The following is a 16,860-nucleotide window of genomic DNA, read 5'->3' on the forward strand; positions in this document are numbered from 1 at the left end:
ACAACAACTTATACACATAACTGCGCAAGCTTTCGATCAATCTGAATAAAACTAATTGAGCAATTTGACACCTTTCCTCTCAACTAACGCATATGCGTTTCAAGGACGGTTGCCCCAGCATCAAGCCCAAATACAATCGAGCCGTAGCTCGTAGTCGAGTCATTACATGCGCCGGAGGAAGTCGTAAAAGTTACTCACGAAAGAAATGTTTGTCCCGTCGTGACAATATGGGGAAGATTAACCACATCACGTTGCAACGGTGCAGAGAACTCCCCGGGAATAGTCGTGACGTCATCACGCTTTTGTATTCTCCGAACTTTTCTTAGTACAGCAAAGTGTTTTTGAAGTTCCCCCTGATTAACTATATTTACACTATACACAGTGACCTCAGAGGCTTTTGTTTAGTCGTGCTACATCATTGGCGGTTTCACTTTACAGTCTTACAAATTGATTTAAGATTATGCAAGATTGTGCAAGATTATCATACTGTAATAAAAAGTGTCTGGCCAAATATTTTCCTACTTTACACCGCTACTAGTCTCTCACTCTCACATCTCTCACTAAATTGACAGTAGTACCTATATAAAATGAATGTGGACCCTTTGGTAATAGACTGATGACTATCCAGTTGGTTTTCTGAAGTTTTTTGCTTCACTGGGTCGTTTGAAACTGGTGTCATGCGTTCGAAAGCAGTGATTAGTGAGGATCAACATTGAGAGATCGCAGAAACGTCTCAAGCACACACATGTTTGGTATTTAGATGTCAACATTGATACTCGCAAGTGCCATAGTAGAGGTTTTTTTCTATCATTCTGCATCATTTATAGGATGATGATTGTGGCGACGTTCATGATGACCGTGAGCTTGACCGAACACATGCCGCTGACGTTCAGCTTCAGCAATTTAGTCGAAGGTTCTTGTTGTTTTGCGCTAATATGGGCAGTGCTGCTGTCTCCTTGATGTTCGCTCCTACCGAACATCCTTGGTATCAGATTTAATGGTGTATGAGGAGTATGAGTTGTGCATTTAACTTGGTATGAGGAGGTCTGAGAATCAGCTCACCAAGCTCCCTGACTTGATCTGACTTGACTTGACTGACTGACTTTGTTTTGTGATAAGTAGATTTGTAACAAAAACTATCGAACTCGTATCGCAGTAGTCACAAGTGCGGTAAATTTTATTAGTGTCTTGGATTTAAGTGCAAGCTGATGTGAGATTTCTGCATTACAAGGATTTGGTTGTTTATTATAAAAATATAAATAGCACTCCGTAAAACTATGTGTATAAGCATTTGGTCATGTAGATGTAGATTACAAATAGTGATTCCCTTCAAACTATAGTCAATTTATTCGACTCCAGTCGTTACGGTCGCGGTGTCTAGTTGCTCTTTGATAAAGATCGAAAACAAAAATCGTGTTTCTCCAACAATTATTGTATTAATTTTTAATGTTTTTCCTAAATATTTCATGTGTTTGATCATTGAATTTTGCTCCGTCATTAGGTGTGCACAAGCGCAAGAATAAATCCTAAAATGCATTTAAGTTTTAGCCTTGATTGACCTATGCCGTGCTTTAGCTTCCCTTAAGGCTAACCATCACACCACTACAAAAATACAAAAACTCTCTACAAGAACTTATGTCAAGTCTCAGTCGGAACTAATAGAAATCACAATATACGCCTAAACACTGGGATGCAAATGATTAATCTGACTTTCATACGAATAATATACAACTGTCTGGCCGACACGTAACCAACAGGGAAAATGAACCATAGAAATAACTGTTACCTTTACAACAATCGCAAACGATCTCGCACTTCGTAAGACGCTCAAAATCTAGGAAGCCACGAGAAACGAGGCAAATAGATTAGGCTGCCATAATTTCACCAGAAAAAATCGCGCGTTTGAAGACAGTTAGCCTAACTTAGTTAGCCTAACTTAGATGTCATGACATAGTAGCCTGAAATTACCTTCCAATCTAAATTTAACTCCAGTAAAACGTGAAATAGCTAAAATTAACTTCTTGCGTATCCATTCTCTTAACCTAAACATCCATCTTTAAAAACAGGCTGCTGACAATCATACGGTGAAATAGTCACGCTCAATAATTTATTAGGTTAGCCAGACAGCATTAAAGCATAAACCCGTAAAATAATGAGAAAACTGACTTTGCCTGCGGCAAAATCCGCGTCATCGTATGCAGCGTTGCACAAACTAATAACAAAAAGGTTAATCAAAGCTTTCAGCAAGTAATATTGATACAATATAGGGATCTTACATTTTCTTGTATTTGTGTTTTTATTTTTAATTTCTGCTGGAATGTATTATATACTTTGTATTATATACTTTATATACTTTGTATTATATAAAAATAGCTCTTTCAGTAAAACGCAGGGTTCTAACTTCAGCACATTTGAAAAATCGAACGATAAAACTGGCGTGTTGTGTGATTATCTTGTTTTTATTTTGCTGGATTCCAAAACAAATTTTGCTTCTTTACGTTGCTGTGGCACACTGGTCTAATCTTGCATTGTTTCGGATTTTTTTTTATTTACTTTTACCCGTACGATTTTTGCGCGTCTTGGCTTCATAACTGCATCAACCCAATGATTTACGCTTTTACAAACCTTGAGTTCCGTACCAGCGCAAATCAATTGGCTTGATGCACACAAAATAGAATAAAAAGCAGCACAAAAACACAAATAAATCCAATGGTGTAGAAAACGTTAGGTTGTCTCCAGTTGAACATAAAATTATTTTATCAAAGATATAAACTACGACTGGATGCCAATAAAAAGCGTTTCGTTTGTGCGATTTAGCGCTGTTGTCATTTTACTGGAGTAAAATAGAGAAGTAAAGCTTTTTATCTGTGTAACATTTAATGTTGTTGTAGTTGCTGCTGTTTTTAATGAAAGCCATGGATTTAATCAAACGCAAGTTGTCACTTGACAAAACGAAAGTAAGAGATGTTGTAAGTTTGACAAAAAATCTCTGATTAAATCAAAGTGTCAGTGTTTTGTTTGTCATGAAATGGGTAAGAAACTCGTAACGATCTAGGTTAGGTTAGCGAAAATGAAACCCTTGCCATCTCTCTGGCGTTATTTATGAGGAAGATGTTAGATGCTACGCCAGTGGGTTGAAGCGACCGTGGCTCCATGCCAGGCAAAAGGCGTTTAAGAGTGCAATATCTGAAAAGCTTCGGTGAGGTCTTTTGTGCCTTTAATTCACATCGTTTGAGCAAAGAACAAACAACATCCTATTGTATTTCTGATTAACTTCGACTGACTGCAAAATGATGATAATATAGATTAGGCGTAAGATTTAGTTTTGTTTTTGTAAAAGATTAATGAACTTGTAAAACTCAGCAATCGAGCGCATAAAATATTTTGCAACAAAAAATTACAAATTCCTGCAAAAGGAGTAGCCTACAAAAAATATATAATAAATTCGGTTCTTGTTTTAAACGTTATCGAAGACAAACTTGTTTATCAGTAGGTTTTTTTGTATGCGGATTTAGATTAAGTAGACGAAAACCCGATTGAAGCCAATGTTCACATCCACCTATTGGCATACCTTGAATTACTTTGCCAAAATGCAGCCGTTTGCACTCAAGTCTCAGGGAACGTCGAACTGACAACGCCTCGGACGTCGGCCAGCGGCGACAACTAGACAGTTACCGTAACGATAGGAGTCAAATAAATAAGACTTATCTGAATTGTAAGGGAAATCTCTATTTACAATAACAAGTTATTTTCACCGAAATTGCTTACAAAAATTTACTACGATAAATTCTTAATGATTTACTTTCATTCTGTTAATAATTTTAATTGTAGTCCAATTTTATAGCCTGCTTGTCGTTGTGGCCCATCAAATTTATTCATATGCGGCGACTTATGTCGAAGGTAACTTAAAATACTGTAGCCAAATGGAAACGTTGGTAATTATTGACTTACTTGAGCTATTTGGAATGTAAATTACTATAATTGTATTCCAAGCTATCCCGTTAATGTTATAATTTGTAATTATAGAAGTAATTTATTTATGCAAGTATGCCACGTTACTGTTTCAGCAACTATTTCAGACACTGAAAAGATTTTTTGCAAACAGAAACGATATTTGTTACTTTCTACATGACCTATCCTAGTTTTACAGACTAGACTTATGTCTTTTATATCGACTTTTAAAAGTATATTTGTGGAAAATGACTTCAGTTTTCCTTTGAGCGAAACGAGCACGTGGCGTCAGTTAATGTAAATTCCACGATACGCTTACCAGTGAGCTCATTTTGCTTTTAAAACGAATCGAACATTTAAACAAGGACTTATTGCCAATGTTTTTTCAAAAAATTTTACTATGCTGCTTTTTTTGCAAAAAAAAAACATTAAGTAGCACGAAAATTTTAATGAAAAGTTTATGATACTTTTTTGTTCAGCAGTAACAATTTTTGTGCGCCTGAACTTGAACACAGTAATTTTGTGCGCTAAAGTAAGCCTTATAGTGCTTGCTTGCTGGCAGTTGGCTAACTTGGCTTGAAGAGTATACCGAAATAGTTTGCGACACGAAAAGGTTTGTTTATATCCCATCCATTTACCATTTACAGTAATCTAGTAATAGCTAGGCCTGTGAAATACGAATTTCTTGCCGAGCATTTAAATATGAGTGAAGATTTGCTGACTGTCCCTGAAGGATGGAAACAAGAACCGTTCACCAAGGAAGACAACAAATATGGAATGATGGAAGAAAGTTCCTTTGCGACTTTATTTCCCAAGTACAGGGAGAAATACCTGCAAGAGTGTTGGCCTCTTGTGAAAAACTTTATCAAAGATTACGTGAGTTGTTATTTTAATCTAGGCGAGTTTCAAGTTCCGCTGAAAATTTTGTCAATTCATCATGTAAATCTGTATACACGGAGATACGTCTATCTACTTATAAATGTCAATTTATTTTATTAAGATACGCTTATTTCTCTAATTAGAATGTTGAAGCAATATTGGATTTGATCGAAGGTTCAATGACTGTGAAAACAACACGAAAAACCTGGGATCCATATGCTATTATTAATGCTCGTGATATGATTAAAATGCTTGCCAGAAGTGTGCCATATGAACAAGTATACGCCTGCCGTTTACCATAGTTAAAAGTGTGGGACAGCAGCCCGACTAGAAAGTATGGTCGTTTTTGATAAAAAGTCGTGCGTGCAAACACACAAATTTTGGCTTGGCAGCGTGCAATAAAGTTTCAATTGTTTAATATAACTTAGCGTCAAACACACTAACATGCCTGCATTATAAATTTGTGTGAAGATGAAAAAGTTTGGTGTGCATGTTTATGCACACTTTCATTTAACACTTCTTCAGCGTTAACACTTTCCACTCTGGAACACCAAGACAGGCATGAACAAGGCATATACAGTAGCAATGTGCACTCCAATCTATTTCGCGATTACACCGATTTATAATAATTAAAAAAGGCAAATGTGGTTGCCACAGTTCAATTTATAATAAATAAATCAAGAAATGAGTCTTCATTACCCACCAAACTTCGTGTCTCTGCATGCACGATTCCTTGTTTAAAATTGTCAAAGTTTTCAGTCTGGCCTGTTCGTTGTAAACTAACGTTGTTACAATTCATTTATTTTGCATTTAATAATGGTGTGAAAATTTTATTCACTTAATTCTGCAGGTTAGAGCCAAAGTAGGCTATTACATTTTTCACTGTTAGTTTGTGGGTTGCTTAGATTTAATTGCAACAGCTTCTGTTTAGGCAATTCGTGTGTTTGATGACAACACTTATTGTGAAATCATGAAAATTGGAAGTATTGTTCGTAATCGAGAAAGATTTGTCAAACGGCGCCAGCGTTTAATAGGTCCAAATGGTGCTACTTTAAAAGCACTGGAACTATTAACCGGATGTTATATACTAGTACAAGGAAATACAGTAACAGCACTTGGAAAACATACTGGCTTAAAGGATGTATGCAGAATATGTATTTATATCTACAAATATATAAGTGTTAAATATACAAGTTTTGTATTCATAAATAGAAAAGTACATGGTATGTGTTTGTGAAGGTTCGTAGGGTTGTAATGGACACAATGAAGAATGTTCATCCAGTTTATAATATAAAATCATTGATGATCAAACGTGAACTAGCCAAAGACCCGAAGCTGAAAGATGAATCGTGGGACCGGTAGTTAGTTTTGATTGACCTTTTATCTTTATTGTTGGAAAGTTTTAGACAATGTTTTTCGTTAGGTTTTTACCAAAGTTCAAACGGAAAAATGTGAAGAAAAAGAAAGTTGTTAGAAAAGAGAAAAAAGACTATACGCCATTTCCACCACCTCAGCCCGAGTCAAAGGTAGGCTGCTGGTCTGGCTTGTCTTAGTAGAAATATACAAAATGAGCTCTTGTTTCATAGGTTGACAAAGAAATCGCAAGTGGCGAATATTTCTTGAAAGAAGAAGAGCGTAAAAGGAAAAAGTTTGAAGAGCGTAAAGCAAAACAGGTAATGGCAAGATTGTTTATCAAAACAATTTATAGAGCCTCCAACACATGGGTAATTTTCCGCAACAGTAAATACCATCTTTGTTTAAGGCTGAAAGTGAAGTTATAAGGAAAGAAAAACGAATAAAATCTCTAATTCCACCGGAGGAAAAACCACAGCAAAAAAGTACTTCCCGCAAAACCTCATCCTCTATGGACGTCAATATCAATTCGTTAAAAAGAAAAGTTAAGAAGACAAAGGTTGGGGTGGTTTGAAACATTTAATAACATTACACAGCTATTTAACCTATGATGTTTTAACATGAACTTTTTCTTTTAGAAATTGAAACTTTCAACAAGCGCGTCTGAGAAATCTCCAAAAACCTGATGCGTCTTCCAACTGCCTTCCGATAAAACATTTTTGATTGTTGCTCTTTCTGTTCTTGTTTTAAAAAAAACTCGCAGAAAACATGACCATCCAGTTTTTGGTTGAAGTGGTTATACCATTGTGCGTAAACCTTATAGCTGAAAAGAGGAGCCAGTTTCAAAATAGGTGAAAGTCAAAAATCATCAAAAATGCTAAATATAATTACTGCAAACTACATTTTACACACTGATGGAAGTACAGTACAACAGTATTGCCCAAGTCTCTTTATCTAACTACCTGTTGAGCCAAATAATTATGCGCAAACTTGTCATCTTATTAATTATTGAATGAAAAGATTAAATTGTTTTTCGTTTACTCAATTCAACTTGATGTTGCAACCGTTTAACTGTCCTTACAGCTTTTCGCAAAATATAGAATCCAAATGTGCTTGCAAATTCAAAGCAGCACATCCTAACACAACTAAAAGGTTTTTTTGAAGCGTGCGATTCATTGCAATCAAAGTATTGATCACTTATTCATCACTTCTGTACTAATTTACTGACAAGTTGTAAATACGGAAGAAAGAACAGTAATATACTCATGAAACCATAGAATTTATTTTTAACCATTAGAAAATGTAACATAGTTATAATTAAGTTGTCAAGCGTGGTACCCCATGAACTGGTTCTTTCATTTCAGGACCAGTCTGAAAAAGGAAATTGAACTCAATAAAAAAAATAAAACTGAAAATCACAAAGCTAATGAAGGTTTACTGTGAATTACCTTGGGTATTTCCTCGCCAGATCTACCGACAAAATCTTCATGGAGACTAGCAAAGTACTCAAACGCTTTGTCCTCGAAAACCATAGGTTCTACACCAAGTTCATGCAATCCCGGTGCTCCTGTTGTTCGATCAGTGAGATGGAGCTATTGGAAAGACAAAACATAGTAAGCGGATAGTTAATAGCATAAGCGACGGTACAAGGTCTAATATTTCTGACCTGCTTGTAATAGTCAAAGTTGACCCAGTTATCTCGAAGTAATAAATCCAGAAACCGTGGAAGAAATGGTGTAGGCTTAAATAGTCTTCGGAAGTAGATTTCAAGAAATTTGTGGAATATCTACGGATGTGAGCGGTTTTTTAAAAGTCTTCAATGTACATTTTATCACTAAAATTATCGGCAGAGTTGCCTTTCTGCATTTTCACGTTCAGATCAAGTGTAGTTAAGAATCACAACAGATCAGCATTTCAGAGCGATTTAAGAATATTTTTTTGCAACATTTAGCCATAGTAAAAGATAGGCTAAATTGACAACTTTCATTTAAACATTAGGTCTCACAAAAAAGAAAATTGGCATCAATGTGCATTCATATCCTTAATCGCCCTGAAATCTTCTGTATCAATAAATTTTTGTGATCATCATTACATGGTAAATTGAAGCAGCAAGTTTGCAGAACCAGTTCAAACTTTATACACACAACAAACACCTAAGTCAAGATAAATTTATTATTCATATGTTTTGGTAGTTGTAGACACCACAATCGTTACCACTTTAATGGGCAGACAACTATACAGTGAGTGAGTAGAAGGTATATAAGCATGGCAGTTGAAGAAAATATAACATCAAAAAACATCCAGTAGCTTTCTCTGCTGTCTATTTCTTTTTAACACTTAACACCATTTTATCTAGCGTTTGCCAGTTCTATGTACAATTAAAACTTTTTAACGGCTACCCCAATACAACAGCCACTGAAAAACAGTCCGAAATATTTTGTGCTGAGGTTCTACTGTAGTAAATTTTTTTTCTTCAACTGCTGTACTTATAAACCATACGTGTCAAACTCCCGGCCCGCGGGCCACATCCGGCCCGCTTTACAATAAAACTTGGCCCGCAATGCTATTTTATACATTGAACTATTTCCGGCCCACGAGATCATTGTACAGTATAACTTACTTTTTTCAAGCAAGAAACAAGATTATAACAAATCGCACAATACAGCAGCACAGCAGTTGCCCCATCATACGATAGAATAAATCGATTTATTCTAACGTTTGTAATCTGGGCTGCTTTTTTCTTTATTGTTTGTTATTTCTTTAATGATTTTGCAAGGAGATGAATGAAACATAATGATGTAACATGTATGTAAGAGAAGAATAATCAAAAATAGGCCAGTCAAAAATCTTCAGAAACATCAAAAATTTGGTCTTTTTCGCTGCCTGTACCAATTCATGTACTCGTGTCACGAAACGATCAATAAAGTTTTATCCTTACGGCCCGCGGCGTTAAATAACTTTTGAGTTTTGGCCCCTGGTGCGATTGAGTTTGACACCCCTGTTATAAACCATGCTATAAAGCTGTTTCTCCATTATATTGACAACAATGATTGCAGTAAAGACCAAAACGTCTGAATAATAAGTATCTTTTCTACTGTCTGGGCTATAGTGTTAACTCTGCGTTTGAGAGGAAAATCTTGACGAACCTGCTGATGCCATTTAGCCTTGCTTCGATCGAGCGGGCCAATGGTGTTGTATGGGTGGCATTCCTCCCTTGCAGCACTGAAGATGTACTCGCACATGTCATGTAGAGTAAATCGATCAGGTCTAGAAAAGAAAGATGCATACTCTTGATATGCTGCGGTCAGTTTTTGATGCAGTTATGCACCGCACATTCCTTTCCTGTGGTCTTTCTTCAAATACTTTGTTCAAGAGCATGAATGTAGGATACTGCAGTAACAAACATACCCAACAAATTCAAAAGTGTGCCCCATGGCATCTGGATGTCTCGTCACACGCGCAATGCCTTCAGCTGCATCACTAACACTGACTGGCTGCACGACGGTCGAATGCCCACCATCATACAACACTGGATATGCTCCAACGTATGAGAACCTTGAAAATCCTATTAAGATGAAAGGTTTAAAATGTTGGTAACACATTTACATTGACAGTTAGGAAATGCAGTTCAAGAAGTCGCTGGCGATGACGCAAAACACTTCACATCAAACTTACTCGGATCAACGAAAAAGTGAGTGTAGTGGTCATTAAAACCATGCATATTAGCTGACCGAACAATCGTGGAAGCAGGATAGATTTCACAAATGGCTCTTTCTGCTTCATACTGGCAAAACAAGGTTTGCACAAGTTGATACTGCATCAACAACTTGTTACTTGCGGTAACACAGCTAGAAACTTTGCCGAAATTCAAGCTGGGTAAAATTTCAACATTGCGACTATACAAGTAATTTCAATTGATCAAAAGTTTGACAAAACCGAGAATAGATTTAGCATACATTCTGTTGAAGAATATTTGAAACATTTCTTCCTTCTTCCTGGTGACAATTCAAGTTGGTAAGATGGATGAATCTTGTCCCATCCCCCTTCTCAGCAACGAGCTGAGCTAAACGTTTCGGCCACTCCACATTTACTTCGTCCATGTTGTAATGGCTGCAAAATATACAGTATATATATGTAATTGTTTGATAGCTGCAACAATACTGAATAAATTGATCATTTATTAAAACATATGACATAAGTTTTTTCTTCGGAGTATATTGACATGACTTGGCTTCTTCAAATGTTAAAAAAAAAATTTAATTAACCACTTACTTAACAGGAATCCTGCTGCCAATCAAGTTAATAACACAGTTTGAATGCTCAATAAGATCACGAATGGTGTCATCATCTTGTTTAATTGAAAAGCCTTCCTGAAATAGAAGAACTCACATGTTAGAAATTTACGCTCTATCAGACCACGCAAAAATTTTGTTTTGAAATTGCAAATCACCCGCAAGAGACATTGCCCAAGGTCACCCATCATCTTCAACCTTTGACCCCTCTCACCAGTTCCTCGGAATGGGAGCATTACATTTGACCCCATAGCAGCTTTATGCACAAAATAATTGATTTAAAAAACAAACAACACCAAATAAAAACATTAAACTAACACCAGGCTAAATGCTTACCAAGATGGTTGACAACTACATGACCAACAAAACCAGTGCAACCAAAGACGGTTGCAACAACCCCACTAAATGATGAACGTCCGCCGTGACCTTTGGGAATGTATGATTCATGCAGGTGTCTCTCTTGTCTTTGGGAAACAGCTACAACAACCTGTGCAGTGCATCGTTTCGAAAACTCTGAATGACACAATTTACCAATAATTTATGAAAAATATATTTTTAAGTTAGAAAAACAGCGTTTTTAAATTGCACAGCAATAGGAATTTAGTGACCGGCAACTTAACAATATAAACTTTATAGGGCAAAACAACCAATTTTCTGGTCAGCGAACAAACGAACAATTGAAACTACTGGTATTTTGTAGGGATGTGCCGCGAGGAAGATTATTCGGAATATGCGAACCCGAATATCATGAAGGTCGACACGAACGAATCCCGAATCTATTCGTATTAGAACCAAACAATAAAATTTCATCCAAAAGCTGTCAAGTCTTGCTTGTAAAATGATGTAATCGTTAAACAAATCGCTTTGTTTCGAAAAATAGTGTTTAAAAACGATTGAAAAAGCAAAATCGTCAGGAAAAACGACCTTCATTGTAAGTACTATATTGACTCTAGTTTAGCTTTGTCGGGAAACTAGTAATCATTTTTAACAAAAGTCAGTAAATTTATAAGTAATATTGTATTCGGGTTCGCCATTGTTGGTATTCCTGTTCGCCTGAATCTTCCATAAAGGCGATATTCGGCGAATCTATTCGGGTTCGGGTTCGGGTTCGTATCGGCCCATCCCTAGTATTTTGGCATATTTTTCTTACTTGATAGTCCAAACTGACGTTGCTTTAGCAAAGCTCTCATAGCGTTTGCTTCACTTCTTTTGAAATACTTTAAATGCGTAAAATGTTCAAGTAACGCATCACAATACCAAAAACACTACCAACGCAATTTTCAGGAGCAAATCACAACAAATCCAAATCCCCAGGCCTATTTCCCTTATATTCTGCCGGTTTCGTAGACTACCATACGCTACTGGAATAGGTTCATAGACTGTTTCTATTCCTTTCAGAATCTGAAAACTTGTCTTCAGAGTCTACTAAATTGTGGTTGCGTTAAGATTTTCTGTGAAAACGAGGATTTCAAAAGCAAATAATAATGGCACACAAAAATATTATTTGATTTATTAAAAATTTGAGAAGTAATTTTGATAAAATTTACTTACGCCATTACTTTTCTCAAATTCTTTGCAATAACCTTTTTGAAATTGTTAGATTGAATGAGATTTCGATTGCAAAAACAAAACAAATTTTGCCCTATAATGCTTTAAAGTTTAATAAAAAGGTTAATTTTGTTTGCCTGATTGAAGTTTATGCTTATATAGCGAAATCCCACAGCTCATTTTGTTTTATCACCGTAAACCTTAAAATGTAGTTCTCGAAAATAGAGGAAATTTGTCTACCATGTTTTCTTCGAATTAATCCACCAGATTACTGTATTTGTATAAAACTATGTGAATCCTTTTAAATTTAAACTTGATTTCATTGTCATGCAAACGTAAATTGGCTTTGTTATAATGCACTTAATGTGCGCATGTGTTCATCAAAATTCAAAAACATTCAGAAATGTATGCAATTGTGCATGAATCGTTGTGTTGATTTTAATACCGAAAATGTGTGGCTGATATCCGGCCTTTTTCTTCCTTCTCGTGGTAAAGAGGTTGTTTGCTATCGTTAATGAATTTGAAATAAATTCATAAACGTTTTCCACAATGGCCAGCATTAAGACACCATCAGTTCAGGTTTATGGACGCAAGGTAATTTATACTTCAATGAAACTTGCTATTTATTAGAAACAAATTGGTCAAGTAGAGAGCAAATGGACTATAGCGGTATCCAAGGTGGAAAGCGTGGCACATTATGACTAGATTGTCCAGTACTCAAATGCCAGACTGTATAGTATGGCAAGAGTACACCCGTGAGTTTTTCTGTAACGGCATTGCACACCAGGGCAAACTAATGTCTCCAAAAAAAGATGACGCTAACTTTTGCTTCAATTTAAACAGCAAAATTACTGATTAATACCAATATCTCTAAAAAAACGAGAAACAATTTTTCCCTAGTTTCTATCGTATAGGTCCGCACTTTGCTTGCACAAATGCTGAGCAGTCATAGATCGCGGTGCACACTGGAATTTGTTTCTGCACACACGAGATCTCGGCGGAAACTGCCATCTGGGTTCAAGTTAAATGTATCACGTGGTTGTGCACTTCTGCACTAGCACCGCCATTTTTCTGATAATAATAGCACCTTTAAAGATCCGGCTTTCGACAATTTTTTTCTATTAACGCCAATTTTGCTAGGGGCATTCCGTGCGATGTGCCCAAGGTCAGTGTGGTGTACATGACGAGTACACCAAAAACGTGCTATGCCACCTGTAATCTCTAAAAAAGGTCAGGCATTTCTTTCCTTTAGACAAGAGAATAATAGAAGAAAAAAGTGAAATTGTTATAGATCTAAAACAAAAATGTGATTGCATCATTTAACCTGGGGTGACATTGAGTGTACTTCGCTGATTGTAGGCTATATTGGAAAGTGTGGCACCAGCATGTCTGAAGTTAATGGATGTGCATGCGGAACCATTTTTTATCATCACATCGATTTATAATATATAAACAAGGAAAACTGATTGTAGACTGCATTGTATACGACAATAATTGACGGAAGAAAACGGTATGGTATGATATGTAAGGTCTAGCACATTGAAAGCTCAGCACTAATTCACAATAGGTCAACAGATAAACAATTTGAATGACAGTTGTTAACTCAATGGTTCATGTGACAGGGATTTCAAACGCTTCTTTGTTGAAACTGGGGTTATTGTGTTCAATTATAAGGCCTTGTTGATTTAACTCTCGTAATCATTTACGCACTTTTTCATTATTTGAAAATTGTTAATACTTTCGTTTCTGGATTTACAACCATTGGATTGGTTAATATGCATTATTTAACTTGTTTTTTTTTCATTCATCAGAAAACAGCTACAGCAGTTGCCCACTGCAAGCGTGGCAAGGGTTTAATTAAAGTGAATGGCAAACCAATTGAGATCTTGGAACCTGAAACTCTGCGATACAAAGTGAGTTGTTATGTTTAAATCTATAGTAATTTATATGAAATCGCATATTCTTCTGTATAGATTGAAGAGCCTGTTCTACTTTTGGGGAAACCCCGATTTGAAGGTGTTGACATCAGAATAAGAGTAAAGGGAGGCGGTAGAGTTGCTCAAGTGTATGGTAAGTAAAGACTGAGAATTTTTCCTCTACTCTGAGAACTTTTGCAATTGTATATGAAGAATTTAATTGGTAGATTCAAGCTTTCGCTGTAGGCTAAGGAAAATATTTTTTGGCGTGACCCAAATGTTTCAGATGCATAATAAGCATTATGGTCAACAAATAGGGAAACAGACATAAGCTAGGAGAATTACCACCAAGTTAGGTTGTCACTTCTAATCCAAGTTTGATAAATTTTTAGGTAGTGTTGTATGCAGTTTTACCAGTGCGAAATATTGCAGAAATAGCAACATACCATTTCATACTATTAATTATACTTACTTCCTGTGAAATCCTAGAGTTTTGCCGAACACTCTTTGCAATGAATTTTTCTTTCACCGTTTGTGTGGAAACGTTATATTTGGTTAAATTTTGCCTTTTTTGTTATCATAATAAAGTGATTTATTTCCGATAAGTTATACCTATCATTGTGGAGATTTTTATTATATATTGTGAAGGTGTTTTATTATTAAATTTGTGTTGCTGTAATATTTTGCTTAACTTTCAACAAAGCAGGTTTTTGGCTTACAATTACTTTGCAAATTGCTAAAATTTGTAATTTTTGCAGCTATTCGTCAAGCCCTTGCAAAATCTTTGGTTGCATATTACCAGAAATGTGAGTGCAGTTTGATTACATCCCTACAGTTTGGTGAAAATCATTTAAATAATGTTTTAAAGTTAGATACATTGCAAAGCCCAAGCGATTTTTTTTCATTATTCTTTTAGTTCTTCCTTGGAATTGCACCTGCGCTCGACTGTACTTCTGTGAAATTATCATATTTCATTTTAATAAGAAATCATAATCATTACTGTTGTTAATTAATGAATTTTGTTGTTTTAATAATAATAATTTCAGCTAAAACCATGTAAGAAGAATTATTACACATTAAATTACGGCTTGGTGCAATACCGTGGTTACCATCATTTAGTTTTACTATTATATATATTTTATCAAGTGTTATGATGTCGAAGAAATTATGTTGTTTAATGATTTTTATTTCAAGATGTCGACGAAGCTTCAAAGAAGGAGATCAAAGACACCTTGATCCAGTACGATCGATCTCTCCTTGTTTCTGATCCTCGTCGTAAGGAGGCCAAGAAGTTTGGCGGCCCTGGTGCAAGAGCACGCTACCAAAAATCCTACCGTTAAACTTGTATGCGCAATACAACATCGACAAAGCAGATCAGTGTCGATTTATACAAAAACGGCTTTAACAAGAAAAATAAGTAACTAAATAATACGTAATACACTTTGTAATCGATGGTTAACAAGTTTCATTTGTGAAAACGTTGTGAACAGCTCTGTTGGCTCCATCCACGTAGTGCTGTAGCCATGCCATCGCCTTTTATTAGATCAACTTCTTAAACCTTTTCAAACCGGATCTAGGAAAAAAACGGTTTATAAGCAAAAACAACCGTTTATTACATTAGAATTTTGTTGCTTACATTCCCTGGTCTTTCAAAATTTTTCGTTTATTTCTTATTTCGGCAATCTCGTCCATAGTGGTTAACACGTATCGCAATAACCTCCGGTCCTCCTCAAGCTGTCATGATTAAATTTATTTGTAAAACATAGTTTTATCAATTCGATTTGTTAATTTAGTTATAGATAGGCGTTGGAAATAACAACCTCAACAGACTTTCGTGCTTTCTTTGTCTTTTTGGCGCTTGAAGGCGATGATGGAAAGGTATACTCTTCGTTTTGATCCACCGTTTTTAGCTAGAAAATGCGCAGAGCAACACTCTATAGTTAGTCTAGGCTTAGTGGGAAAATATAGGCTACTGCCGCCATGTATTTGCGTTTACCTGTGATATCATTTTATGGCGACTTGGCACGATGCTGTCATCATAAGCAGATTCATCAAACAGCAGATTTGGATTTTTTCCTTGAAAACACTAGCAGCTTAGCATATTTCGCTAATGCAATTAAGTACGTGAGGAATCTAACCTGTACTGCACATATTGTGGTGGTTCTGAGATGTGACCATCTTTTGAATGAGAATGCTTTTTAACGCTGGGGTGTCAATTTTAGCTTTGTCTCCGAGCAAGTCGTCAACCGAAACACCCTGGGAGGTCATGGCTGGTGTTTCAGGCCCAGCATCGCTCTTTTGGTTTAAGTGTTTTGGTGTAAGCTGCTGTGCTGGAAGACAGGAATCTCGCAGTTGAGGGGTTATAAACTTAAAGCGCTTTTGTTGGCTTTGACTCATTTGGATGTAGGTTATACCAACTCAGACTGCAGTGACAACTTACGTCAAAGTAAATTATGAAGCATAGAACTCAATAACAAAGGCCCAGGTTAGTTATTTCAGATTTTATCAAAATGAAGACAAGTCCCTTTCCCAAAATGCAAGCCTTTTTCAATTCTAGGCTATGATTGAAATGCGTTTTTCTTTTCTATAGCCAAAGTTAGAAGAATACACAAACTGCATTACGAAGTATGACGCGTTTTGCTTCATATGTTTTATTATACCTTCAGGAACGTAACAGGCTACTAGTCTAGAACATGATTTACTGTTTTAATCTCAACGTTGCTTAAAATGCGAAATGTACCGGTATAACCGCTGCAGTAGCCAGAAATGTTTTTAATAATGTGGGTGGCTATGCTATTTGAAAATTGATCTCTCGCTTTGTAAATAACTCACTTAATGCCATGCCAGCTTGAAGGCCCTCAACCTTATAGATAAACTAGCACCTCAAAAAACTATGCTACGGTGACTACAGTTTATCTTCT

General features: G+C 36.0%; 4 protein-coding genes across 4 annotated transcripts; 2 read left to right on the top strand and 2 right to left on the bottom strand.

Annotated features, from left to right (window-relative positions):
* The first annotated feature begins 4,561 nt into the window (after nucleotides 1–4,561).
* Nucleotides 4,562–6,955, top strand: LOC143462738 (KRR1 small subunit processome component homolog). The gene is made up of 8 exons (XM_076960993.1): nucleotides 4,562–4,827; nucleotides 4,974–5,108; nucleotides 5,762–5,971; nucleotides 6,070–6,188; nucleotides 6,254–6,356; nucleotides 6,417–6,503; nucleotides 6,593–6,742; nucleotides 6,822–6,955. Exons 1-8 carry the CDS (start codon nucleotides 4,654–4,656, stop codon nucleotides 6,867–6,869), a joined length of 1,026 nt encoding a protein of 341 aa, XP_076817108.1. The 5' UTR covers nucleotides 4,562–4,653; the 3' UTR covers nucleotides 6,870–6,955.
* A 488-nt stretch (nucleotides 6,956–7,443) lies between these two features.
* On the bottom strand, nucleotides 7,444–11,911 carry LOC143462737 (NADH dehydrogenase [ubiquinone] 1 alpha subcomplex subunit 9, mitochondrial-like). The gene is made up of 11 exons (XM_076960992.1): nucleotides 11,626–11,911; nucleotides 10,812–10,988; nucleotides 10,634–10,731; nucleotides 10,456–10,553; nucleotides 10,140–10,293; nucleotides 9,859–9,967; nucleotides 9,592–9,748; nucleotides 9,330–9,450; nucleotides 7,850–7,969; nucleotides 7,632–7,775; nucleotides 7,444–7,554 (listed from the first exon to the last, which is right to left on the bottom strand). Exons 1-11 carry the CDS (start codon nucleotides 11,663–11,665, stop codon nucleotides 7,501–7,503), a joined length of 1,272 nt encoding a protein of 423 aa, XP_076817107.1. The 5' UTR covers nucleotides 11,666–11,911; the 3' UTR covers nucleotides 7,444–7,500.
* A 549-nt stretch (nucleotides 11,912–12,460) lies between these two features.
* Nucleotides 12,461–15,311, top strand: LOC143463078 (small ribosomal subunit protein uS9-like). The gene is made up of 5 exons (XM_076961445.1): nucleotides 12,461–12,617; nucleotides 13,835–13,936; nucleotides 13,997–14,093; nucleotides 14,698–14,745; nucleotides 15,134–15,311. The coding sequence occupies exons 1-5, from the start codon at nucleotides 12,573–12,575 to the stop codon at nucleotides 15,277–15,279; spliced, it is 438 nt and encodes a 145-aa protein (XP_076817560.1). The 5' UTR covers nucleotides 12,461–12,572; the 3' UTR covers nucleotides 15,280–15,311.
* Nucleotides 15,171–16,854, bottom strand: LOC143463077 (uncharacterized). The gene is made up of 5 exons (XM_076961444.1): nucleotides 16,078–16,854; nucleotides 15,936–16,015; nucleotides 15,760–15,849; nucleotides 15,576–15,673; nucleotides 15,171–15,512 (listed from the first exon to the last, which is right to left on the bottom strand). Exons 1-5 carry the CDS (start codon nucleotides 16,334–16,336, stop codon nucleotides 15,479–15,481), a joined length of 561 nt encoding a protein of 186 aa, XP_076817559.1. The 5' UTR covers nucleotides 16,337–16,854; the 3' UTR covers nucleotides 15,171–15,478.
* Between the last annotated feature and the right edge of the window lie 6 nt (nucleotides 16,855–16,860).

The sequence above is a fragment of the Clavelina lepadiformis genome, chromosome 6 (genome assembly GCF_947623445.1).
Source record: "Clavelina lepadiformis chromosome 6, kaClaLepa1.1, whole genome shotgun sequence".
Lineage (NCBI taxonomy): Eukaryota > Metazoa > Chordata > Ascidiacea > Aplousobranchia > Clavelinidae > Clavelina > Clavelina lepadiformis.

Excerpts from the sequence above, each read along its gene's own strand:
- LOC143462738 (XM_076960993.1), top strand. The coding sequence starts at position 4,654 with ATGAGTGAAGATTTGCTGACTGTCCCTGAAGGATGGAAACAAGAACCG. Across the intron at positions 6,357-6,416 it reads CACCTCAGCCCGAGTCAAAG|GTTGACAAAGAAATCGCAAG; the intron begins GTAGGCTGCTGG and ends CTTGTTTCATAG. Across the intron at positions 6,504-6,592 it reads AAGAGCGTAAAGCAAAACAG|GCTGAAAGTGAAGTTATAAG; the intron begins GTAATGGCAAGA and ends TCTTTGTTTAAG.
- LOC143462737 (XM_076960992.1), bottom strand. The coding sequence starts at position 11,665 with ATGAGAGCTTTGCTAAAGCAACGTCAGTTTGGACTATCAA. Across the intron at positions 10,554-10,633 it reads TTGGGCAATGTCTCTTGCGG|GAAGGCTTTTCAATTAAACA; the intron begins GTGATTTGCAAT and ends CTTCTATTTCAG. Across the intron at positions 9,968-10,139 it reads CAAATATTCTTCAACAGAAT|TATGAAGCAGAAAGAGCCAT; the intron begins GTATGCTAAATC and ends TTGTTTTGCCAG.
- LOC143463078 (XM_076961445.1), top strand. The coding sequence starts at position 12,573 with ATGGCCAGCATTAAGACACCATCAGTTCAGGTTTATGGACGCAAG. Across the intron at positions 13,937-13,996 it reads CTGAAACTCTGCGATACAAA|ATTGAAGAGCCTGTTCTACT; the intron begins GTGAGTTGTTAT and ends TCTTCTGTATAG. Across the intron at positions 14,094-14,697 it reads TAGAGTTGCTCAAGTGTATG|CTATTCGTCAAGCCCTTGCA; the intron begins GTAAGTAAAGAC and ends TAATTTTTGCAG.
- LOC143463077 (XM_076961444.1), bottom strand. The coding sequence starts at position 16,336 with ATGAGTCAAAGCCAACAAAAGCGCTTTAAGTTTATAACCCCTCAACTG. Across the intron at positions 15,850-15,935 it reads GCCATAAAATGATATCACAG|CTAAAAACGGTGGATCAAAA; the intron begins GTAAACGCAAAT and ends CGCATTTTCTAG. Across the intron at positions 15,513-15,575 it reads ATTTTGAAAGACCAGGGAAT|ATCCGGTTTGAAAAGGTTTA; the intron begins GTAAGCAACAAA and ends TTTTTTTCCTAG.